Genomic DNA, 26,357 nt, shown 5'->3' on the forward strand with positions numbered 1-26,357 from the left:
CATTCCTCCTTACTAAATACAAAGCTCATGTACTCCTGTCTCTCAGCATTATAAAGAATAAAAACAAGATGTTTAACAAAACCAGTTTTTCCCAAGACTTTTAAGCTCCATTCTCAGTGGGGAACTGATGAGAGCATGGGGGATGCACTGGCCCAGCCTCCCCCCCTTCTCCAGCTCCTCAGACAGCTCTCAGTAGCAGTTCTCAAGCCCCTCCACTCTTGTGTAATGAAAGGACTTAACACAAGTAAGGGTTTAAAGCCCTTTGCTCCAGCTGGCCTGTGTCTCACTGGGGAAAATGAAGCAGTCCTCATGCATGGACAGAAAGGGGGAGTAATGTCAGTGGTGCTGATGGGACCCCTGACAGTGGTCACCATGGTTGAGACAGGAGCCTGTGTGGGAATGGCAGCGTGATGCTGGGGACAAGGGAGAGGCAGAAGCACCCTGGTGACCAGAGACTTGATCTTACCACAGCACAACCTCCTCTGGCAATGGCTTAAATGCATCTAGAGCTCCAGCTCAGGCTACTAAGCACATCCTGAACAGAAGTAACCATCACCTGCTGCAGGCTCTCTCCTCTGAGAGTCACCTCAGGAGTCAACCAGCAGCAGCAGAGGGGCTGCCTTTTTGCCATGTGCATGATCAATACCTTAGCTACAGTTAGGAGGCTAATTTCACCTCACACTCTGCTGAGGTGGCCCTGGAGCTGCTCCTCTTGGAACACCTTGCTTCTGAGAACCCCAGGCTGCTCCCCAGCCACCATGGCAGTGCACACTGGACTCCTGGGGTTCGTGTTGGTGCCCTTTTCCACTTCAATCCTCCAGACTATGCACACAAAACACAAGCCACTTGGCCACAGTTTCACCCCAAAAATTGGAGATAATTTATTAAACTTTATCACTGACTGAAAAAAGTCACTAATTTATAATAAGTTAATGTTCTTAAAGAGAAAAACCCCAAGCTGTCATTACTGCATTTGCTCAGACTCAATACATTTACTTTAACAGTATGGTGCTCAATAGGTTTCCCCTTCACAGAAGGGAGTTCTCAATCACACCACAAGCCTCTGAATCTTCCCCACTGCTCACTCAGACAAACACAAACTCCCTGGCTGGCAGCTCAGCAGTCCAGCATCATCCTCTTCTCTGCAGGTCACACCAAACATCCATCAACCACCACCTTCAGCACCAGCCAGAGGAAGCTGGCAGCAGACAACACAGGTAGCTTCACCACTGTAGCCCAAGGCCTTCCTCGGACATGATGTAGGGGCAGAAGTCTCAGCACAACCTCCCAAGAAGCTGGTAAAGCAACCTGGGTAGCATGAGGCTCCTGTGGCTCACATAGAGCTGTATGAGATGGGCAGGAGAAATGTGACAACCAGCAGAGTGCTGAGGTTGCACACATGGATGCAGCTCTCTTAGTGAGCTCACTCTCTGTGAGGGAGGAACACCAAACCCTGCTCACTCTGGTGACACTGCACTCATCCCTCATTCTTGATCCCAGAGTGTCTTGGTGATTCTGTTCCAAGGGCAAGACAACAGAAATCCAAGTCCTTGAACAGAACAAAACTTTAGAAAGTATCCCAGGGGACAGCACAGAAATTCTGAGTCTCCTTCCCCTTTCCACAGCCACCACCTGGCACAGTGCTGGTGCAACCCTCCAGCCACCCTGGCTGCCCTGGGGCTCACCAGGGCCCTCCTCACCTCAACACACAGAACACTTTGCACTCACTCTGTGTTTCACCTTCTGAATTGTCAGTGTTCATGTGAAGGAAATGCTTCTAGAAACCCTCTGCATCCAAAGTGCCCACAATCCAGCTGCAGGATGCAGCCTCAAGGAGGCTCCGTGTTAAAGCTGCATGGCTGCTGCTCCTGCTCCTCCTCAACTAAAGGCTCCTTGCAGTCACCTCATGAGAGCTCTGCAGGACTGCCAAGCAGGAGTCACTGTCCTAAGCTAACCTGTGCAGAATGTTTTGGGGGAAATCTGTCTGCCTTTCATGCTTGCTCCCACACCCCCAGCCCTGCCACCAATTCACACAGAGAAGTCAGCAAACAAGATTCAGAATAGAAACCCTTGGTGTGCTTGACCAGGTGTCCTCCCTGCTACCAGAAACTCCTCTCACCTCTCCCTTCTCCTCTCACCTCTCCCTTCTCCTCTCCCCAGCCATGGGGAGTGCAAGGTTTCACACCACCAAACAGTGGGGCCCTCACAGAGCTCAGGAAGCAGCTGCTGCCCTCTGCAAGGGGGTGATGGACCTGTGCTCACAGCAGCTCTGGTGACACTATGGAAGCACACAGCTCTTTGGTCATTAACAGCAAAGCCACCAGCACCACATCTCCACGCCTGCAAATGAAATCTGAAGCCAGCCAGCCGCCAAAGCCTGGCAGAAGCTGGCCCGGCCCAGCCCAGCCATCCACACAACCACAGAGAGAAACCAACCAAGGAGCTGCTTTGTCACTCAGCAGCCTCTGTCACCCTCCTGCTTCCCTTCTTCATCCTCTTCTGCCTCTGTTTTGATCTGGGCCACGCCGAGCCGGTAGAGGGCATCCCGAATCACCACCTCCCCGGGCTGGCAGCTCTGCACCACCTCCTGGATCTGCCGGTTGACGATCTCCCTGCTGGTGAGGAAGTCCAGCAGGCGGTTGTAGAGGTAATAGTGCGTGGCGTTCTCGAAGGTGATGGCCCTCTGGCGGATGCCGCCGGTCTTGCTGCTGCCCATGGCGGCGATGAGGGCCCCGTAGGGCTCCAGCTCCCGGCAGAGGGAGAGGCGGCGGTGCCCAGCCGTGGGGTCCGGCTGGCTGCTCTGCTCCGAGCCCGCCTGGACGACTCTGCGTGCCACAGACCGGGTGATGGGGTGCTGCAGGGAGTGCTCAGCCACGCTGACGTCCACGCTGCAGTGCTGCTCCAGCAGCTCAGGGCAGGACACGCACTGGCAGAGAGAGACAGGCACCAGGTGGAACAAGCAGCATCTTTCCCGCAGCTACCGAGCACAAGACACAGCTGCAGTTTGGCCGAGCTCCAGCCAGCACTGTGACCCAGCACACAGGGAGGGCAGATTCAGGCTTCCCCCTGAGTGCCACAGAGGTGGGGCTGTACCCTCCCTCCTCACTCCTATGCCCTCTGAGATAATCCCAAGGCACTCCCAACCCTCTTTCTCTCCCATTCTCAAGAATCAGCAGTAGTTCAAGAGAAGTGAGCTGCTGTGTCAAAGCAAGCAATGTGGTTTGCAGTATTACAGTGCACTACAGCACAACTCCTTCTATTTAAGGAGCTTGAACCTAATATCATGCCCCAAGCAATGTGTAACACTTTCTGCTACACTCAGAAGCTGTGCACTGGCAGAACTCTGAGTCAGGAGACGACATTAGGGGTTGGAAGGGACCCTGACAGCTCATCCAGTCCAACCCCCCCCTGCCAGGGCAGGATCACCTACAGCAGGTCACACAAGAATGCATCCAGGGAGGTTTTGACTGTCTCCAGGGAAGGAGACTCCACAACCTCTCAGGGCAGCCTGTGCCAGTCTTTGTCACCCTCAGAGTGAAAGAGTTTTTTCTTGTGTTCACATGGAACTGATGAGGTCAAACTGTCCTGAGACAGAGTGCAGGTTACATAATGGTTGGGTTCTTTCTCCCCACCCCCATTTTACATCTCCCTTGAAACTCGTCCACACAGGACTGGCACAGCAGGGAGCAGAGGAGGGCAAGAACTAACCGTTGGAGGATCCATGGGGTCAGAGAAGCAGCCCTGGTTTTTGCCCCACATCTGGGCAGTGAGGCCAGGACAGCAGATGTCTGCACACAGTGCCACCGAGGAGGCTCTGTCCACAACGTACACCGGGGGCCAGTGCCGCGAGGACACCAGCAAGTCCACGTGGTCCCGGGCGTTCTCTCCCCTCACGATGTACTTTGAGCCACACACGACCTGGAGAGAAGAGAGATTTGACACCAAAGGGCACAAGAAAAAAGAACAGTCTTCAAGGCACCCTAAGCTTCCTCCCAGGCACTCCAGACAATGCAGTGAGTGGGAAGTTCCTTTCCCTACAGACGTTCTGCTTTGTCCTCATGCACTTTCCCTTCACCTGCTTCAGGAAGGGGGAGTTTCAACTCCACCTCAGCAGCAACATCTAAGCCAGGCTGCAGGTCACCAGCAGATCTTGGAACTACCTGCAGGACTGCTCATATTCCAAGCCCCTGAGGCAGTGTTTCCTTCCCAAGGCTCCGAGGTGCTCTCCATTGCTGCTGTCTAATGGCAGTGAACAGCGAGGTAAGGAAAAAACCCTCACGGCTGACTCCAGGCCTTCCTTACCTGATGGGGACACACTTTGTAGATTTTTCCTCCTGTGTGATGAGGAGAGGCTTGTGTGATGCTTGAGCCATTCTGCACAAACTCATACAGCGTCAGGAGGGAGTAGCAGAGCTGGTCCTACAAAAACAGACCCCAGAGACAGTCTCTATGTGGCCAAAATTACCACAGTCTCCTCCAGAGAGGGAGAAGGCTGCAGATCAGGTCTCCCAAACCCTAATTTGCACTTTACCCAGCACCTTCCTAGCCCCCACTCAGCCCTGTGAGGATGGCAGGCAATTACAGGATGCTGAGCCTGTGACAAGGTAATTACAGGCTTCCTTTCTTCCAGCCCACAAAGGTTCAATTCATTTCACCACGTGTAAGTTATGCTATAATCTGCAGGCACTCACTTCTAACCCACCCCTGCCCTCAGCACAGTCAGATGAGAAGTTAATTATCTGTGAAGGCAAATGTGAATGAGGGAGAAGCTGGTGAAGCTCCACTCCTGCAGGCTTGTATGTGGGCAAACAAGCCATTACCTTTGTGTCTGAAGCCTCCCAGGGGATGCCACACTGTGTCAGAAAGCTCTGCAGCTCTTCCTCACTGTAAGAGCTGATTAGCTCAAGCCTGAGGACTTCATCCTGAAGGAGCCTCACCAAGACACTCCCATTACCTGCAAAGGCAGGAAGCAAGTCTCAAGCATTTGTTCTCAGGAAGGGAAGTCACCAAAATAATTTCTTCTACAGAAGCAGCAAGTGCACAGCCCACTGCCAGCCAGGGAAAGCTATCAACAGGCTTACTGCAAAGGGCATCACAACCCACGCTCCCCTCAGACCCCTCACCAGGGAGCTCACCAGACAGAGCCCAGCAGAGCTGCAGACTCCTCCAGCAGCACTTGTCTGCACTGCTGTTTGTGACCTTTAATTGACTAACTGCACTGATGTGAGAACAAACAAGTGACAGAAGAGCACAGAGAAATGTGGCCTCAGACTGAGCAGCTCCAGGCTGCTGTGATGCTTACCCTTCACATCTCCTCCTGGTTCTTCCTCTGGAGCTGCATTTCCACTGAAGCCCATGCAGCCCTTCTGCAGCTCAACTCTCTCAAACAGCTGTGGCCCTGTCTGCCAAACCAACTCCTCCTATTCTTGCCAGTTTTCCCTCTTAAACCTAAACCTAAACTGTTAAGGGAAATGGCTGTTAACTAAATTTAGCTCTCAGGCATCTGAACTTTCTTGCCTCGTGGTTTCTCCTTACACACAGTTGAAGCCTGGGTATCCTGAATGCTGACAACATTGCTCAGGACAAGCACTTCTGTCTCCCAGCCTCTGTACAAACTTCTTCACCCTTCACCAAGATCATGATACTGAGATTCCAAGCACTGCCTCCAACTGTCATGCTCCAAGTATCAGTCTAACACAGACCAAACACTGACTGGCATTCAAGTTGTGCAGACTGTATATCACTTGGGGTGCAGTGCTCTCAGGTCCCCCATGTTTCAAATGCATCAGAGCACACCATTGCTCTCAAGATCATAGAATCAACCAGGTTGGAAGAGACCTCCAAGATCATCCAGTCCAACCTATCAGCCAGCCCTATCCAATCAACCAGACCATGGCACTAAGTGCCTCATCCAGGCTCTTCTTGAAGATCTCCAGGGACAGCAACTCCACCACCTCCCTGGGCAGCACATCCCAATGGCCAATCACTCCCTCTGGGAAGAACTTCTGCCTAATGTCCATCCTGAACCTCCCCTGGCACGGCCTGAGACTGTGTCCTCTTGTTCTGGTGCCGGTTGCCTGAGAGAAGAGACCAACCCCCACCTGGCTACAACCTCCCTTCAGGTAGTTGTAGAGAGCAAGAAGGTCTCCCCTGAGCCTCCTCTGCTCCAGGCTAAGCAACCCCAGCTCCCTCAGCCTCTCCTCATAGGGCTGTGCTCCAAGCCCCTCACCAGGGAGGCCAAAACTCAAGCTGACAAGTATCCTGAGGACAGCTGAACTTACCCCAGTGCTCCTGCCTGCTTTCAGAGGACATCAATTCTCAACTCTAAATATCTCCAAAAGACTGAAGTCACCACCACACAAAGCAGCTCCTTAATAAGCACAACCTCGGCAGTTACCTGGCACTGGCTGGGCATCCAAATTCTTGTCCTTCTCAGTATTGATCACCATTGCTCCTCTCATCAGTGGAGGGAAGAAAGGAGCAACAATGGAGGCATCAAACTTTGTGATGGGGATGCTGGAAGGAAAAGCCACCTGCTCAATCACCTCCGTCTCCATCGTGGACCAGAAGTCTTCCACGTTCACCTCACTCGATGGCAGGTAGTCTGGCCAAGTGAACTAGGAAGAGCAAGACCCACACTGCTCAGACACACATCACCACAGCTCCTGCCACAGTTTGTGTCAGCCTCACTCGAGCCACGGGGACTACCCAGGAGAGTGCTCAGCCCAAGCAACAAGACTGCAGCTTCCTGGAGCTCCCCACAATCACTTTGTGCTGGGCAAGAGTCAAAACCATTTATGTGGCATGAGAGGCAGATGTGCTGCACACTGTGAGCAGGGCTTCTTTCTCCCCAGCAGAGAAGACAGCACCTCAAGGATAGTGCTACTGGGGGAGAAAGAGAATGCCTCTGTGTCAAAGGAAGAAGGCCAAGGCCAGCAGCTTTCATCCAGGGTCCCTACTGTCAGAGGCTGCTGGACAAAAGCTGTGGTCCAGGGACAGAGGATCTTGGTTTTCCCCAAACCAGAGATCAACACCTCCAAGAGGAACTGAAGACATCACCACCCTGGCCACATCCTCTTGACAGGCATCAGCAGAAAGCTGCTCCCAGGGGTCTGATGTAATTGCTGTGCATTACAGAGTCAGCAGAACTCATTACGCCCCGCTCTGAACGCCAGCAGGATGTGAAGCTGATGCCAAGCCTACCTCTGTGTTTTTCAGTGCCAGGACGTTGTCCACATTCCTTTGGGCTATCTCCACCTTGGGGGTTATGCCACAGATCCCACAGATCATGTCATTGTAATCCCTGACCGTCAGGCACTCAAAGGCCCAGTAGCCATTGCACAGCAGCTCCTGCAGCTGACCCTGCTCCTCGGGGCTCAGGCTTTTTTCTGCAAAGAGAACAGGCTGCTGTGAGAACCTCCACTCCCCAGAGCCAGCAGAGAGCGAAGCACAGCTCTCCCAAGCAGAGCAAAGCCGAACCTGTCCCGCAGAGAACTGCTACAAAAGGTTACAGAGGTGCTGCTGGGCTCAGGAAGTGATTTAACAGAAACAAACCACACCAGAAGAGGTGAGGCTTGCCTTTTTATAACCTAGCAACCACCAGCAGGTCAGTTGGGAAAGAACAAGGAGGAAAACCCACCAGTTTGCTCCTGGACAGAGTCAAGAATGTTGCAAACAGCCACCCTGGGATCCTCTCCAAGTTTAATGTGGTTTCGGATTGCAAACAGAAGATCCAAGCTCACCAGCAACTTGTTCCCCACGTTGAAAAGGCCTGCAGTGAAAACAGGAGAGCCAGGGGCTGTAGGGGTGCAGATCTTCCTCAAACAAACATGCTCCCTACTTATGCTCAGGTGAGTGGGGTTCAGAGGAAACAGCTGGATAGAGCTCCTTCCACACATGAGCAAGGTTAGCTCCTTTCACAGATGTGCCTTTACATTCAAAAGGCTGTAAGGAGCAGCAGCCAATCTCCTCAGCCCCATGCTGCCTTGCAGGAGGCCCACAGTGACTGCCACCGAGTCTCTCACCAGTCAGCACTGAGATCGCTGCAGAGGTACCTTTGACTGCCATGAGCTCAGGGGCGGCCTTGCACAGGTCAACGTTCACCACTTACACGGAGGAGAAGGCAGGCACGGGGCCCCCTCCCCGAAGCCAGGCACAGAGCCCCCTCCCCGAAGCCAGGCACGGAGCCCCCTCCCCAAAGCCAGGCACGGAGCCCCCTCCCCAAAGCCAGGCACGGGGCCCCCTCCCCGAAGCCAGGCACAGAGCCCCCTCCCCGAAGCCAGGCACGGGGCCCCCTCCCCGAAGCCAGGCACAGAGCCCCCTCCCCGGAGCCGGGCACGGGGGCCCCCCCCCCTCCCCAGAGCCGGGCACGGGGCCCCCTCCCCGAAGCCAGGCATGTCCCCCCCTCCCCGGAGCCGGGCACGGGGCCCCCTCCCCGAAGCCAGGCATGTCCCCCCCTCCCCGAAGCCGGGCACGGGGCCCCCTCCCCGGAGCCAGGCACGGGGGGCCCCCCCCACCCCAGAGCCGGGCACGGGGGGCCCTCCCCGAAGCCAGGCACGGGCACAGGGCCCCCCTCCCCGAAGCCAGGCACGGGCCCCCCCTCCCTGGGGGGGACTTGTAGCTGCTTTTCCCCACTGATAGGGATTTGCTTGCAGAAGATCCAGTGCAAGCCAAAACAAATTCAAGTTTCCTGCCCTGGAGCAAGGAATAGATTTTTCTGTGCAGAGACAATGATCTGATCCATTCCCAGGGCATCTCAAGGGCTCAGACTGCAGTCACGCTCCAAGTTGGTGTGCTGACGTTTTTCCTACCTGTGTAAATATCAGTGAAGCTGTGGAGGGCCAGACACTGGAGGTTCATGCACACTTTGACCTGAGCTGTAACCACCTGTAATCTATTTGCTGTCAGCAGCCAGCACTCCTGAGGACCAGCAAGGGAACTGCAACAGACAACAAAAGACAACTCAGAGTCCAGTCAACAGGGTTTTCAGTCCAGTCCTGCAGCAACTTAAGATGTTCCAGGTGAGATGAGTCCAAGCCAGCTCACAGCATCTCACACCAGAAAAAACCCCACCAGTTACATTTTAAAATGGATTCCCCTGGCAGAGTAAGGTCACAGCTCACACCCTTTTAACAGCACTGCCACATCTCTCCAGCTCCACACATCTGGCATGTAGTGTGGAGAGTATCAACAGCCCTGGAGAAACATCAGCCCCACTGCTGTGGGGCAGCAAATGGTGACAGCCTGCCCCTGCACACACAGAGGGTCAGAGAGGGCTGCTCCTCTGCAGTACAGCTGCTGAGAAGGCAAACTACAAAGGTGAGAGACAAGCAAGTTCCAAGGTGAGGGACAGGGGTGCAAGATCACAGAATCATAAAATCATGCAGGCTGGAAAGGACCCCTGGGACCATCAAGTCCAGTCATTGACCCTGCTCCCCAAAGTTTACCCCTAAACCATATCCCCAGGCATCCCACCCAAACCACCTTTAAACACATCCAGGGCTGGTGACTCAACCCCCTCCCTGGGCAGCACATTCCACTGCGTGGCCACTCTTGCTGGGCAAAAAATGTTTCCTAATGTCCAGTCCAACCCTGCCCAGTGGCAGCTTGAGGCCATTCCCTCTTGTTCTAGCACTGATTACCTGTGAGAAGAGACCAGCACCAACCTCTCCACAACATCCTTTCAGGTGGCTGTAGAGAGTGATGAGGTCTACTCTTAGCCTCCTCCTTCTCAAACTAAGCAGCCTCAGCTCCTTCAGATAGCACTGCTCTGCAAAACCAGTACAGAGTATAAAAAGCATCTCTGCTGGAAGAACCTCAACTAGTACTGGCCTGGCCCAAAGAAACATCCTTAATGGGTACCAAGAAAATCTTTTTGGTTGAAGAAACACAATACCAATTGGGAATGGAGCAAAACTAGAGATCCAGACTGGGTGTTAGGAAGTTCTCTCCCATGAGGGTGGTGAGAGCCTGGCACAGGTTGCCCAGGGAGGTGGTGGAAGCCTCATCCCTGGAGGTGTTTGCAGCCAGGCTGGATGTGGCTCTGAGCAACCTGCTGCAGTGTGAGGTGTCCCTGCCCATGGCAGGGGGGTTGGAACTGGCTGAGCCTTGAGGTCCCTTCCAGCCCTAACAGTTCTATGATCTTGCTGTGGAAAACATTTCAGCTCAGGCTTTCAGCAACAGGAGGATGTTTGGCAGAGCCAGTGAGGAGCCACCCTCCAGGCTTTTCCACAGATCTGGTTAAGGTAATCCAGCCTATACCCTGGTAGCTTCTGAAAGCCCTTCAGCTTTGGGGGATTTGTTCCAAAAAAAGGATTTACTCAAGCCCACACTGAGCCATGAAAAGAATGAAAACCTCACAAGCAAAAAGATCCACACAGGAAACATTCAGATCAGGCAGAGAGACGAAAGGGAAAGCACATAATACACATCTAGAGTCCCACAATTTTGCCTCTGTCAGCCTCAAAACAGCAGACTGGGAACACAAAGAAGGGATGAGTAATGAAAAAAACTCAGTTTCAAGAGAGAGAAAAAAAAAACACCAACAACTCCATCTAGACTTAGCAGTCACTCTTTGCTCAAGCCCTCCTGCTGCAAGGAGATGCTAACTATGACTGCTAACTGCTCTGCTGAGACCCCACCTGGAGTACTGCCTCCAGCTCTGGAGCCCCTATCACAAGAGGGATCTGGAGGTGCTGGAAGGTGTCCAGAGAAGGGCCACGAGGAGGAGCAGAGGGCTGGAGCACCTCTCCTGTGAGGACAGACTGAAGGAGTTGGGGCTGTTCAGTCTGGAGAAGAGAAGGCTCTGAGGTGACCTTATTGTGGCCTTCCAGTATCTGAAGGGGGCTACAAGAAGGCTGGGGAGGGACTGCTCAGGATCTCAGGTAGTGATAGGACTAGGGGGAATGGAATGAAGCTGGAGGTGGGGAGATTCAGGCTGGATGTGAGGAGGAAGTTCTTCAGCATGAGAGTGGTGAAGCCCTGGAATGGGTTGTCCAGGGAGGTGGTTGAGGCCCCATCCCTGGAGGTGTTTAAGCCCAGGCTGGCTGAGGCTCTGGCTAGCCTGATCTAGTGTGGGGTGTCCCTGCCCATGGCAGGGGGGTTGGAACTAGGTGATCCTTGTGGTCCCTTCCAACCCTGACTGATACTATGATACTACTACAACAAACTCCACTGCACAGGAGGAAGAGAAGCAGCTAGAGGCCTTCCAGGCACAGGCAGCTCACTCAAGTGTCAGTGACAGCAGCCTCAGCACAGGGGGCTACAGGCAAGCAGTGCTTCAGGCCCTTCGGCCGCAGGGAACAACAGCGCGAGGTTGCAAAGAGTCACAAGTCCAAAACAGAGTCTTACTTCTGTCCCCCTTTGAACAGAGGGCTGCCACAGAGGAGGCACTGCGCAGCTGGAGACTCATAGTAGTTTGACCAGGAGGTCTGCTCTATGGTGACCGTCTCCTCACTCACGTTGGAGAGGATGAGGCGCGAGCTGTTGAGTTCCTGGATGAGCGCAAAGACCTCGGCCAGCTCCGACTCGCTCTCGGGGATCTGCATTACCTTGCGCAGCAGCTGCAGGGTGGACTGGCGCTGGGTCTCCTTCTGGGAGGGGCTTAGGGGCTCGCTGGTGTTCAGCACGTCAGGCTGACCTGGACTGACCTCCTAGGAAGCAAGGCAAACAGAATCACAGAATCAATAAGGTTGGAAAAGACCTCAGAGATCATCAAGTCCAGCCTGGCACCCAACACCTCCTGACAACTAAACCACGGCACCAAGTGCCACATCCAAGCCCCTCTTGAACACCTCCAAGGATGGGGACTCCACCACCTCCCTGGGCAGCACATTCCAATGGCCAAATACTCCTTCTGGGAAGAACTGTCTCCTCACCTCCAGCCTAAACCTCCCCTGGCACAACTTGAGACTGTGTCCTCTTGTTCTGGTGCTGGTTGCCTAAGAGAAGAGACCAACCCCCACCTGGCTACAACCTCCCTTCAGATAGTTGTAGAGAACAAGAAGGTCTCCCCTGAGCCTCCTCCTCTCCAGGCTAAGCAACCCCAGCTCCCTCAGCCTCTCCTCACAGGGCTGTGCTCCAGACCCCTCCCCAGCCTCGTTGCCCTTCTCTGGGCACGTTCAAGTGTCTCAATGTCCTTCTTAAACTGAGGGGCCCAGAACTGGACACAGGACTCAAGGTGTGGCCTAACCAGTGCTGAGTACAGGGCACAACGACTTCCCCGCTCCTGCTGGCCTCACTATTGCTGATACAGGCCAGGATGCCTTTGGCCTTCTTGGCCACCTGGGCACACTGCAGGCTCATGTTCAGCCTACTACCAACCAGTACCCCCAGGTCCCTTTCTGCCTGGCTGCTCTCCAGCCACTCTGACCCCAGCCTGTAGCACTGCATGGGGTCATTGTGGCCAAAGTGCAGCAGCCGGCACTTGGACTTGTTAGACACCATCCTGTTGGACTCTGCCCATCTGTCCAGCCTGTCAAGGTCCCTCTGCAGAGCCCTCCTACCCTCTAACAGATCAACACCTGCTCCCAACTTGCAAACTTTCACACATTCAACTAAGCAAGCCAGGAGATGAACTACAACGAGCCCCAAAGAACTCAGACAAGAGAGTGGCAACAGAGAAGCCGTAAAGAGAACCTAGAAACACTGAGAACCTTTGAAACCCAGTGGAGCTGGCTTCTACTCCACTGCTCAATCATTGACTCCAGACAGCAGCTTCAAGCCTAAGTTACCTCACCAAAAATACTTTCTTGAAGCCCAGTGTTTAGGAACTCCTGTAACACTGCTGGAGTGCCACAGATTTGCCACTGAACTGGAGCATCACTGCAGGCATTGAGGACCAAGAGGGTGAAGACAGCCCCCAACAGGTGTAGGAACACTTCCAATAAGCCTGGCAATAGTTACTGCCTCTCTGCAGAGGTTATCAGGCACATTCTCCTGTATAACTCTCATGCAGCCATGGCAGTCTGCACTCCTCTCCAGAAGCTAGAGCAGATGAGTGCTAAAAGGAGAACTAGGAGCTGCAAAGTATTGACTACACTAATCAGCTACAACTGATCAGCTATGGGCCTTAGACACAGACCCCCAGCACACACAGGCCATCAAGCCAAAATGCACAAGCCCAGGGGAAGAACCAAAATCCAGGTGACTCAGCACACAAAGAGGCTGATCTGTTTAATCACTTCAACTCTCCTGCCAACAGCTCAGCCTGCTTGTCTGTCTAGCCTAGCAGCGAGAGAGATGATCAGCCCAAAGCCCAGAGACAACAACAGACTGCACATCAGGAATGTTTAAACACATCAAGGGGCAGAAAATAAAGCAGCAGCTGAATGAGGAAGACACAAAGCCTCGTGCCTCTCAAAATGTGAGCTGAGCTCAGCAGGCTGCTGTTCCTGCCACAGCTGCTTACGTGCTGGTTTCACACAGGCCATCCCAGTTTGTTTGAAAACACTGCACAGTGTCATGTTCTTCAAGAGAAAACACCAACCAACCAACCACCAACAAACAAAATCAAGTGGAAGAGTCATTTTACCACCACAGGGGACTAAAAGGTTGTCTGTCTCTCATGCTGAGAGGACATTTCAGCTAAGAACAGGACAGGCTCTCTTTTAACAACCAAACAATTCTGTATGAGCAAAGCTACCCTTTGAGACCTCCAAGGCAGAAATCACCTCAAACAAAACTCAGAATTCATTATTTGCAGCCACACAGTGGAGAAAAATGAACAACAGCAAAAAGACAACTACAGCCAGAAATACATTCAGGCTGGAAGCTGCACTCCAAACCCCTAGGAATAGGAAGCTCTAACCATAGAATCATTGAATCAATAAGGTTAGAAAAGACCTCAGAGATCATCAAGTCCAACCTGGCACCCAACACCTCATGACTAACTAAACCATGGCTCCAAGTGCCACATCCAGTCCCCTCTTGAACACCTCCAGGGATGGTGACTCCACCACCTCCCTGGGCAGCACATTCCAGTGGCCAATTACTCTTTCTGGGAAGAACTTTCTCCTCACCTCCAGCCTAAACTTCCCCTGGCACAGCTTGAGACTGTGTCCTCTTATTCTGTTGCTGGTTGCCTGGGAGAAGAGACCAACCCCCACCTGGCTACAACTACCTGTAAGGAAGTAGCTGAACTACAACTACCTTTCAGGTAGTTGTAGAGAGCAGAGACAATAATTTAACTGACATTAGAATAAATAGAATAGAATTAACCAGGTTGGAAAACACCTTTGAGATCATCAAGTCCAACCTATCACCCAGCACCATCTAATCAACTCAACCATGGCACCAAGTGCCTCATCCAGCCTCTTCCTGAACACCTCCAGTGCCACAAAGCAAAGCCCAGCTGGGAGTTTCTTGAAGGCTGACGTTCAGCAAAGCTGACACAACAAGTGAGACTTCAAGGGTGATTTCCCCAGCGAGCACCGGCAGGCTGGAAGGATTTTTGAGCTACAGAGACATCCAGTGGTAGAACTGAGCACGCTCAGACCCATTCCCAGCCAGAAGCACCCCTGTGGCAGGAGCTGGCTGGCACAAACACCATCACAAGCACTTCCAAGAGGACATTATTCCCTTAGTGCCCTGGTTTGAGGCCAGGCAGAGCATTCCTGGCAAAAGAATGACACTCACACAAATGAACTGCAGAAATGATGGAAAGTTTAAATGGAAAAAGCAGCAAGTGTTGTACAGAAGCTACAAAGCATAGGGACAAAAGGGACAGACAAAAGAATCCCAAAGCACACAGAGTCCCCTACAGCACACCCAAAAGCCTCCCAACACTTCCCTTCTCCCCACCTGAGAGTATAACCAAAACCCCCAGGGCTCCCTCTCCCCCCCCACTGCTAGGCTAGTCTCAGCTGGCCAGGTCTGAGACTGCCACCCCCCCTTCTCCTCCTGGCATTAGGCCTAGCCAGGCCTAGCAGGCCAGAGATATTCCCCCACCGTTACCCAACAGGGAGCATCTCCCACAGGAGCAGAGAGGGAAGAAAGAGGAAGAGAATGACTTTGCAGATGGATTTATAGGGCACAGGATATTATGGGTATGAAATACACTGTTTCCTGTGTCCACCTACTAGCTTGGACCCTCTGGACCCCAGAGGTGTAACTAATGTGGCAGTAACAGGAGGCACCCAGCACCACCTGCCACTCTTGGGGAAGCTCAAACGAGCACGCTCCCACGGGCACTTGGAAAGCAAAGGTCCTTCCCTGCCCACCCCACAACAGCCATGTGGTGAGGCCAACCCTCCTGAGCCCTACCAGAGATTTTGCTGTTTTCTCAGCTCTGTCTTTGGCAAGATTGTATCCACAGCTGGGACAGACTCGAGGCTTGTGCCTGTTTGTGTACACGTAGCTGCAGGAGGGGTTCTTGCATTTCCCTCTGCCACGGGAGGTTGCCAATCCCAAGTCCTGAAATGACAAAACAAAAGCTGTTTGCTGACCTTGATCTTTAAAATGACAAGAAGATTCCAGAAAGGCCTTCTTGAATACCACAGGCTTTCCCCCACCTTTCCAACACCTTGTTTGCAGGTCAAATAGCAGCCCCAGCCACTTTGCACAGAGTGCTTTCACTGGCACTCAAAACATTTTCAGACACCACAAGCATGCAGGAAATTCATTCAGAAACCACTGATCCTCTGGGCAGATCTTAATTTGGGCATGGGGATTATGCTATGACATAAAGGAAAATCCTGCTCTTAGCAAGGCCTCAAACGTGACTGCAGCAGGGCGCAGTCACCGTGGGTTAGGTTAGCAGACGACACGAAGTACAGGTTGGCTGACATTAAATATGAGACAGAGTTCTGCAAGCCAGTACAACACAAGTCACAGAACACTCCCCTCCCAGAGGTGACACATCCCAAGGCACAGGCCAGACCCATCTGAGAAATCCTCACCAAAGTTACAGTGCAGCTGTACTTGTAGGAAGGGAACAGCTCCGGTTTGACCTCCACTACTTTCACCTGAGGAGCTCTGCTGCTCAAAGCACTGTGGAGCTAGAGATTGAAAGCAGAAAAAACACCACCAGTGAGACACCTGCTACTGAAGACACACATTCTGTAAGCAATACTATTAGCATCTTTTGTCCCCCTCAAGAAATCAGTTCATGTTCATTTGTTATCAGAGGACTACAAGACCCTGTTTCACATCCCAAGGCATTACAATTCAAACAGAAGCATTCCAGCACTTGTCCTGCTTCACAGGTGAGAGACTCAGTATTGCATGTCAGATTGTCAAAGCACTAGCAGATCCTTGAAACATTTTCTGGAAGTATCTGGGAGGTTCTCAAAGTAACCAACAGAAGAATTGTCCAACAGCATCTATCAGTTCAGCTCCCACCCTCAGCCATCCAGCACCTGTGCTGCTTCCCAGCCATATCACAAGACCTCTCAGTCACAGGTCTCATCATCACAAGGCTCCTAAGTGCCTATGTTCTGTTTCTCACCACTCAGGTCATATCCATCACCAGGGTTAATACAAGAAACCAACCCAGGCAATGAATTTGCATTTGAAGAACAAACCACAGGCACCTTTCGCTCCTCGGCACTCGGAGGCTGCAGAATCGATTGGCCCAGCTGCTTCAGGGTGCTGGGCTTCAAGCCTGATGTTCTCACAGGGGAATGTTTGTCTTGAAGGAAGAAAAGGATGCAGCAAGTTAGACAGGACAAAAGCTTCATTCTGACATCTTTGATAAATGTCACCACAGCAATGTGAGATTTCTCCTCTGCACCCCAAGTGACCCAAGCAGGGGTCCCATGGCTCATTTACTGCACTCTCAGAAAGGAAGAGTGGTTTCTCCTAGCCTAGGTCACTATGTCCCTTCAGACACATCTCAATAATTGGCAGAGACCACTTCACTGTGATGAGAAAAGACAACCACTGCCAGAGCACACCAGAGAATACTGCTTTTACCAGTGGTTGTGAAGGCCTGTCTGCTGCCAGGCTGCTCACTGCTGGCTTCTCTCCCCACGCTGGCTGGAGCAGGCAGAATGGCTCTCATGGGTCTTGCTGCAGCCAGCAAGGAGGGCTTGGGTCTTGGTTTACTCTTTACTTCTTGTCCTTTGTGTGTAGCAGCTGGAGCATCCATCCTGAAAGATAAGAGCTACAATTAGAAGAACATTCCACCAATTCCCCCATTGGCCTCAATTTTCTTCTCTTTCTTGAGCTGTGCTTTATTAGCACAATAACCACAGCAACTGAAGCAGAAAGGAGAAGCAGGGCTGAGGATACATCTGCCCTGTGACTACAGTTTAATTGTCACTTGAAAAGGAACAAAATTAGCTCTGATGGCCAAAACAATCTCAAAGGAACAGTCCTGAACTAGCAGAAAACAGACAGTAAACAGAGCAGGTCTTACAGGAAGCACTGCCAAGAGCCTTCAATCTCTTGGATCCATCCCCTCAGCACACACCAGACACCACTCACTCCCACAGCATATGGAGAACTGACTCACTCACCCCACTGCTTTTTTTGCAGAGGCATTTGCACCAGGCACCTCCAAAGCCGGCAGCATCCCCAGCCCTGCGCTCTCCCTTTCTGCCTGCTCTGAAGAGGACTCTCCTTGCTGGTGGCTCTCCTGGCCCAGGGTCACTCCCACAGCGCCCCCTTTGTCTTCAGCAAGCACGTTGTCGGCAAGAACGTGAGCCTCTGAGACGATCACTTCCTCCCACTCTGTGTCCCGTGCCTGGCCTCCAGCAGGCACAGCACTCAGCAGCTGGCTGACGGCTTCCGAGCTTTCCAAGGCAGACCTGGAGGTACCCTCGCTACCAGCTGCTGGTTCTGAGAACGCTGACTGCTGACCTCTTTTGGCTGCTGGAGTTTTGAGAGAGGTGCCTGAGCTTGGCTCAGGTTTGCTTTTGGGTTGCTTTTCCTGGAAACAAGAGAGACAGTCAGGTTCCAGAGATGAGGCTTTCAGGGATAAATAAGTTCCCTTCGCATACCCCAGGTCTGCCGTGGCCTATTTAGCGCTGGATCAAACCAGCAACATCCCAAGTGTGTGAGCAGCAAATGTTGAGAGGCATCCTCTCCCACGCCAGCAAAGGCCCTGCTAGCATATCATCCCCCCCTGGCCTTTCCTGCATTATTTTTAGAGGCTGTTCACTTTGAGGAAGTGTCCCTTTTGTAACCCCCCTCAAGCAGCACCACCAGCATCAAGGCCACAAACGCACCCACCAGCCTCTCTAACAAGGACCAACCTCCCACATTCCCCTTCCATAGCTTCAGCTCTCCAACACTGCCTGTTCTTCCACACTGCTGAGGAACCAAAGGGAGCTAGACAGAGAACTTGGGGCTTTTGGATACAAGCACTCAGAAAAGCAAGCATCTGAGTGAGCTGGGAATGAGGGAACTGCTTAGGAAGGGCTTTTGGCCTTAAGAAAAAGACTAAGGCTACATCAACAAGGGTATGATGGAATAATCCATCAGTAATCTGTCAAAAAGACACCAAAAGAGAATCAAGAGTTTCTGGCATGATGAACACATTGATTCTGAGCTCTCTACAAAGTTCACACTCAGAAGGACATCCTAGGTGTTTAAAACCAGACATCTTCCAAGCTAGTCCTCTTCCTCCCTAAGGAACAGGAAGATGTGTACACATTTGTTTTCAGTTCCACTGGTGTTATTGCCAGTTTGAAGCCCCCAAAAGAGCCAAATCTGCTGGTGCCTGTTTTTCCCAAGGCATGACACCACACAAACAAGTGGAACTGTTTCTGCAGTCGTGCTCCCAGAAAGGCAGACTAAAACTCAAAGGGAAAGAAAGCTGCCTGTAAACCCTTTCAGTGCTGATCAATGCAGGGTTTAAGAGGAGCACACGTGTGCCATTTGCAGGCACAACACATGGTTTTGCAGTCAGCCATCCACCCACTGCAGCAGGTTTACAGAACAAAAGCTGAGAGGCCAGCACCACTCTCTGTGTACAGCCACACAGCCATCAGCTCCGACACCACGGAGGCTGTAAGCTGCCTAAACCAGTTCTGGCCCTAAAGTCCTTGCCCCTAAATGTTTTATGGATCTAGACACAAAACAAAGCAGGTTCAGAGCAAATCCATATAAATCCAAACCCATAAAGGAACAAGTTCTTTACCATGAGGGTAGTGGAACACTACAATAGGTTGCCCAGGGAGGTAGTTGAGGTCTCATCCCTTGGAGATATTCAAGGTGAGGCTCAACAGGGCTCTGGGCAACCTGATCTAGTGGAGGATGTCCCTGCTGACTGCAGAGGGGGTTGCATTGAATGACCTTTGGAGGTCCCTTCCAACCCAGACCATTCTGAGATTCTACAATTCATATAAAGCCACTGAATGAAAGGCAAATTTTCACCCTGGCAGCATCCTTTACCAAGGCCTGAGGAGCCTTTGTTTCAGACAGAGATTTAATGAGCACACAACTGTTCAGAGCTGACCAGTCACCTTGACACTGCCAAGGTTTAAGAAGTGAGTTTTCTGCTGTACACAGCTAGCAAAGATGCCAGCAACTCTAGCAGAGTAAGTGTCACATGGAGAAAGATTTTTCCACTCAAACCAACCTCACACCACCTTGGACTTTGCTTCCAGCAAACATTCAGAACACCATGAACAACCAGCCATGGTCAGGAGTCAAGAGTACCCAGCACCGCTTCAGCTTCTGCTGGATCAGCTTTAGCAGTAGCTGCCTCCCAAAGACCCACATACCTGCTGTGGGTGAGAGCTGTTCCTCATTTCTGTGGAAAAATCAATTTTGAAAGACCACAGAAAGCCTCCATTTGTAGAGTACCTTCAAACACCACTAAATTACCACAAAACAAATGGTTTAACCAAATCCCTGAGCTGTAGCCCTTCCAAGGGCTGTAGTAGGAAGAACAGGCAGTGCCTTCCCGCCCAGGAACAATGAGTGTGCAGGCAGAGGGCCAAGAAGAACAAGTTTTCTCTCAATGAGAGAGTCACCAAAGGCAGCTCCATCTATTCTGACACCAATACAAGTGGCATCTTTACCCAAAGGTGGTGATTTCAGGCCTGTCTCACCTTGACCAAGTGTCCACTGGACAGAGACTTGCTCCAGCACAAGCACTGGAACAGAAGCATGAGATCAATTCTGGCATAGCTGACCTCCTGTGCTTGACCTACAGGTCTGGAAACACCACAGGCAGCCACAAACAACAACAAAAAAAGCACTTTCTGGCTGAAAGTCAGGAGGGAAAGACAGCTTTACCTTTGGGATCCATTTCCCTCCCAGGAAGTTCCCACATGTTGGGCATTTGGGTGGCTTATGCCTGGTGACATAAGTGAAGGAACAGGCAGGGTTGGTGCAATTGCCATGTCCCCTGCGCGTGTAGGTGGTCGTCTGAAACAAGAAGAGACAACAATTTCTCTGCAGAGCTGAAAACCCCCAAAGCTGTGCTCACTGCTCCCCTTTTCCTCCCAAGCACTTTACAAACATTATTCAACAAACCACCAGCTTTGCACTACTATTCTTTTCACTATCAATCACCACAGTCTGATCAGAGTGAGTCAGCATCATAACTGCTACGAGTCTAAATGCTCCATCCACCACACAAGGGCCCTCAGTGTCACTGGATTTTAGAGCAGAGCAGAGGTCACTAGAGATGAACAATGCAAATAACCTGCTGGAGAGCCCAGCCTTGCACTTACAGTGATGTAACAGCTCTCTTATGAACACAAAAAGTCACAATAGGATAGAAGAAGTCCTAAGACACCAAAACGATTCAGAGTGGCCCACACTGAGGCAAGAAGTGATCCAAGGGCATCCTGGCCTGGATCAGGAACAGTGTGGCCAGCAGGAGCAGGGAGGTCATTCTGCCCCTTACTCAGCACTGGTCAGGCCACACCTTGAGTCCTGTGTCCAGTTCTGGGACCCTCAATTTAAGAAGGACATTGAGACTCTTGAACGTGTCCAGAGAAGGGCAACGAGGCTGGGGAGAGGCCTTGAGCACAGCCCTGTGAGGAGAGGCTGAGGGAGCTGGGGTTGCTTAGCCTGCAGAAGAGGAGGCTCAGGGGAGACCTTATTGCTTTCTACAACTACCTGAAGGGAGGTTGTAGCCAGGTGGGGGTTGGTCTCTTCTCCCAGGCAACCAGCACCAGAACAAGAGGACACAGTCTCAAGCTGTGCCAGGGGAGGTTCAGGCTGGATGTTAGGAAGAAATTCCTCCTAGCAAGAGAGATTGGCCATTGGAATGTGCTGCCCAGGGAGGTGGTGGAGTCACCATCCCTGGAGGTATTTAGGAAGAGCCTGGATGAGGCACTTGGTGCCATGGTTTAGTTGATCAGATGGTGTTGGGTGATAGGTTGGACTTGATGATCTCAAAGGTCTTTTCCAACCTGGTTAATTCTACCAAGAGACTCATGTCAACAGGGTGAGAAAACCTGAAGACAAGCACTCATCATGAGGCAGTCTTCAACAGTAGTCTGTTGTGAGATGTACTTGTGTCAAGTACTCCCTGGTGCTGTAGAGTAACTTGCTATAAAATGGCTGTAGCACCAGCAGCACCACCAGGCACTATCCATAAAGAGAACTAAAGCAGAAGCTGCCATTTCAGCCAGCTGCATCAACACACTGAGTTTCTGCCAGTGCAGCACTTGGCAATATTTACCACTCAATGCTCCCAGGGGAGCTGTTGTGCTCCAAGTCCCTAACTAGGTATGTTTGGGGTTTTTTCTAGAAATGAAAATGCTGCTGGCAAAAATGAGAGAGTCTTTAAGCCAAGCACTTCTCACACTCAAAAAACCTGAGGTACTTCCATTTCCCTGAGACATCTGGAAGAATTTCACACTATGCACCACTATAAATATCTGCAGTTTTCCACCAGCTGGAAGCACAGAGGACACAGGAAACAGGATTTGACTCTGGCTTGTGCTACACAAGGAGCTGCAGTGCTGAGCATACAATGCAGTCCTACAATGGCAAGAGAGATACAGCTGGCTGGAGTGGTTAGTCACTGTTCCCTCTCATACAGTGGGCCACAAAACCTTTCACACAGGTTCTCACAATCTTAGGTCCCAGCTCCTCTCTTGTCACATGGGCAAAGAGACAGCCACCCATGGGACTGGGGAGCTCAGTTTTCCTGTCACAAGAGCAGCTTCTTGCCCTTAAAGAGATGGACACTGGTATTTTATGAAGACAAATGTGCATCCAGAGGACACAGTTGGCTACACAGACCCTGAAAAGGGCAACACAGAAACTGCTGTTGGTCAGGTGTGTGGGGCAGCACTATCTACTGCACTTGTTTCCAAGAACTCCTTGAGGAGCAGAAACAGGCCTTTGCAAGACACTCAGAGAAGTCAGAGATCCCCCTCAGCATACACAGAAGGCAGGAAATACATCAACTGATGACTCCAAATTGGGTTGTCTTTAAGAACTGAGCCATGATCAAACCCTTCGTGCTCTAACACCTTTAAGACAAAGCTATTCATACCTTAAAACCCCATGGAAGACTCTGAATTTCTTACCAATTTAATTGATGCTGGGTTCTCCACAACAGAATGAGCTGGCAAAGGTAACATAATAAACTGTGCAGCAGGTGTGGAGGAGCTACTCTCTTCAGCATCCTAAAATGAAGTCAAAAGGAAATTACATGCAGAAAACCAGAGACATGGTGACCTGTGTCCCTCTATTCCTCGTGAACACTACCATTGACCTTATGTCTGAAGGACTGATGAGACCAGAAAGTAGAGAAGAAGGAGGATCACTTCAAGAGCAAAGGCTTAACCAGGTCTGCTCTGGAAACTGCCTAACTCTTCAGTTTGAAACTGAAAACAGCAAACCAGCAGATCCAAATCTTCACCGTGTGAGCTCTTCTAGGACAACCCCTAACACCTCAGCTTGAAGACTCCCTTCTGCCTCTCTGCCACCAAGAAAACAGCTATCAGGAGCAGAGGTGACATTCTTTTCTCCCCTAAACTCTTGTAGTCCAACTGCAGAACCCACCCCAAGTGTTCTTACATGAAACAAAAAAAAACTCAAGCAGTCATCTTAAGCCAAAAGTGATACCAGCACGTGGCAGAGTCCACCCACAAGCAGAGAGACCTTCAGAGACAACTTAATCACCGAGTTACAAGAAGTTGCTGTTTCCCTCACCACTGAGGGAAGGCCCAAGAGGCAACACAGAACCTCCTGCAGCCACCACTGATCTGAAGGAAAAGGTGTTCAACAGCACCCAGGCACTTCAGGTGAGGCTCTGGCAGGAGGCTGAGTGTCACTACAACAACTTACCCTCCCAGTCACCACGGTCACCACAGACACACCATCTGAAACCTGAGGCCTGGCCACAGCAATGCTCCCGTTGGAGATGTCTGTGGGGCTGCTAACCAGAGTCTCTTCAATAACTACTCGAGCCGTCTGGTACGGCTGCCCTTCTATTTCCAAAGAAGCCTCATCCAAGAGGATGTCTCCAGCTACTTTCTCTGTCACAGGCCCAACATAGTGAGAGAGAACCTCTGATGCAACCACTTCTTCCACAGCATCTGGCTGGCCAAAGGAAGCCGTCTCTTCTGCCAGCCCTTCGATGGCGATGCACTGCTCAGAAAGGCCAACGTGGCTCGAGTCCACAGAAAGGATGTTCTGCACAGCATCACGGGGGACACTGGGGACATTGGTGGGAGCTGTTAACCCTTCAGGTGCTGCCTGACCCTGTGTCACACACAGCTCCAGCGACTGCCTGCTCCTGTCCTCCTGAAGGGTGGTTTTGGGAATAATTATATAATCTGAGCGAGGAAGAATCTTGCGGAAGCCTGGAATGTCTGGAACCACTGCAGCTCGAGTGGACAGCTTGGAGTTCTGTTGACCAAAACAGAGGATGGAATAAAGGCACAGGAGAAAGGGAGAGATTCACTTCTTAATCCTGCTTATTTTAGTACCCAAAGTTCAAAAGGTTTCCCGAAGCAGCCTGCTGAGAGTTTCGCCACATGACAGAGCCTGCAGAATCCTCTCAGCCCTGGTTTTATCACCCCCTCCCTCATCAATCACCCTGATGACAGGACACAAAAATAACCACCAGCCCTGTCAGCAGGCACTAGTCATATCCATCCAGAATGTCAAAACATTATTCCCTGCCTGAACAGAAGGCAAAAGCAAGAGGCACTGGCCTCACACGCTGCCTCCTTACAAGCTGTCCTAAGCAGAAACACAAACTGGGATCTGTAGTTAACTGCTTCTCCCACACACAGTGCTGTGGTACTTCAGTGTCTCTCTCCCCCCATGGCAAAGAAGTGCCTGAAAGATGACTTACTGGGTCCAATCCTTCTTTCTCTAGCTTGGCTTTCTCCAGGTAATAGCTTTTTTCAGCCACGCTGAGCAGCCTCCAACTCTCGCTGATCTTTTTGTTGATTTCAGACTGAGGGAGGTGGGGGAGCTCCTGCTGCACTTTCAAGTAAATGTCGTAGTAGTAGAGGAGGTAAGCAGACCTGAAACACAACCAGAGACTGAAACATCAACACCATTCCACATAAACCCCTTAGGAAGAAGAGATCAGCGAGGTTTAGGCTTGCCTCCAGGTCAAGTGACAAGCAGGGCACATGCAATTTTACTTGGAAAAGTAGTTCTTTTTTTGGAACCAAATGAAAGCTAAGCTTTTGAGGAAAAGCTCTGAAATAAGAAAGAGCCTGAGGCAAGGTATTCTGGGGTGCACAAACTTTAGGGAGAGCAGTGGGAGCACCTGTAAAGACAAGGAAGTCAGAGCGGACCCAGAGTGTCAAGCTGGCGTTTCGCATGTGGTATTTCACAGGGTGAAGAGTTCCAAGTGCACTGCAAAGTTCTCTCTGCTCAGAAGCAAAGAGAACTGCACCCATACCCCACACAGGAGCTAAGTGAAGACAGACTGAACTTACCTGGGCTTTTTGGCTTTCTCTCCATGATCACCAGTACTTTTATACTTCTTTTTCTTCTTCGATGGCACCGGTGAAGCGTAGGTGTAAGTGCCCTCTATTTCCTCCATCACCACAGTTACTTCAGTACCATCATATGGAGCCTCCATGGCTAAAACCACACATTTTGTGATGTTATGCACCTGCCAAATTACACAACATTTCTCCCAGCAAACACAGCCCATAATCACCTCTGTAAACTGACAGCACCACCGACATGTAAATCTGACTCTAATTAATCAAGACAGCTACATGTCAGGTATTTGTGTAGTTCCAGAGGAAACCACCTTTATTCCTATAACCTCAAGAGCACCAGCTCAGTGCAAGCATGCTGCATCTGTACTTAAAAGCTGCAATTCCCCAGGCACCTCTCAGATAAATTTGGTAATCTGGAGCAAGGTTTATGCGCTGCAAGCTGGCGTCCAGCTACAAGACACCATAGCCACGCTCACAAAAGCAAGGCCAGAGGCTGCATAAGCCTTGAAGCCTCATAATCCTCTTACCCACCAGAAGATCTCCAGACTCCTCGCTTAACACCGATGACGGCTCCAGCCTCCAGGGTGCTGGGAGGCAGAGAAGACACGAGAAGCCTCGGCAGATAAAGGGCACTGCTCCCTTGGCTCAGGTACAGCCCGCGCACCTGGGCCCAACGCAGTCACAAATCCCGGGCGAGCCAAAGCCCGTTAAACCGAGGTGCCGCCCCCTCCACAGCCCCCGAGACGATGCGGAACGGCGGGGTCCCCCTTCAGCCCCACTGAACCTTCCCCCCGGCCCACTCCCAGATGGCCCCCCAAGGAAAGGCGCTGTTGCCTAAACAACTCACTGGGCAGCACCGGGGACGAGAGGTCGGGCAGGCAACGAGCTTCGGTCACGTCCCAGCCGGAGCGCAGCGGCGCGGAGGAGGCAGCGCCGGAGCTACAGGCCAGCCGCATAGACAGGAGCGGGCGGGCGGGCTAGGCGGGGCGGGCCGCACCGGCATGCTGGGCCGGCGGCCAGGCCAGGCCCGGTCCGCGGGTCGGGGCGGGACAGCACCAGAGCCGCCGCCTCGGCTGCCACTCGCGGCCGCCGGAAGGGCTCGTGGCAACAGCATCCGGGGCGCGGGGGGGACGGCTGGAGGGGCGGGGCCATGCTGACGGCGGGGCGGGGCTATGGCGCTGAGAAGCGGCCTTGGCGGGGCGGGGCGGGACGGTGGCCGGGAGGAGTCAGCTTTCCTGCACGAGTGCGGCTCGCCCTGGCGTTTGTGGCGGGAAGGAGCGCGAGCCGCCTGTTGCTGCTAGCTCTCCTCCCTCAGGGCGGGCGGAGGCTGGGGCACCGAGCGCAGCACCATTAGAGCATGATTAGTGAAGAGCTCAGGCCGCGAGAAGCCTCCTGCAGAAGTTTTCTTGCTTTCTTTAGTGGTGCTGGGCAAGCTTTTGGTCAGACTTGCCCCAGGAAGGCGAACGCTCCTGGGCAGGGTTTTGGTCCTGCTTCCCACAGGAGAATGAACTCTGCTGGCCTCTGTGGAGC

General features: G+C 52.0%; 1 protein-coding gene across 1 annotated transcript; it reads right to left on the minus strand.

Moving 5' to 3' along the window:
- Nucleotides 1–2,134: 2,134 nt before the first annotated feature.
- On the minus strand, nt 2,135–25,923 carry HMGXB3 (HMG-box containing 3). Its single transcript, XM_054168289.1, has 21 exons — nt 25,675–25,923; nt 25,355–25,414; nt 24,816–24,963; nt 24,218–24,392; nt 23,203–23,766; nt 22,440–22,538; nt 20,185–20,316; nt 17,457–17,869; nt 16,912–17,087; nt 16,530–16,627; nt 15,897–15,995; nt 15,262–15,411; nt 11,350–11,651; nt 8,811–8,938; nt 7,640–7,771; nt 7,204–7,388; nt 6,398–6,617; nt 4,821–4,954; nt 4,303–4,419; nt 3,709–3,918; nt 2,135–2,926 (listed from the first exon to the last, which is right to left on the minus strand). Exons 1-21 carry the CDS (start codon nt 25,781–25,783, stop codon nt 2,456–2,458), a joined length of 4,122 nt encoding a protein of 1,373 aa, XP_054024264.1. The 5' UTR covers nt 25,784–25,923; the 3' UTR covers nt 2,135–2,455.
- Between the last annotated feature and the right edge of the window lie 434 nt (nt 25,924–26,357).

This window comes from Dryobates pubescens, chromosome 16 (genome assembly GCF_014839835.1).
Source record: "Dryobates pubescens isolate bDryPub1 chromosome 16, bDryPub1.pri, whole genome shotgun sequence".
Classification (NCBI taxonomy): Eukaryota; Metazoa; Chordata; class Aves; order Piciformes; family Picidae; genus Dryobates; species Dryobates pubescens.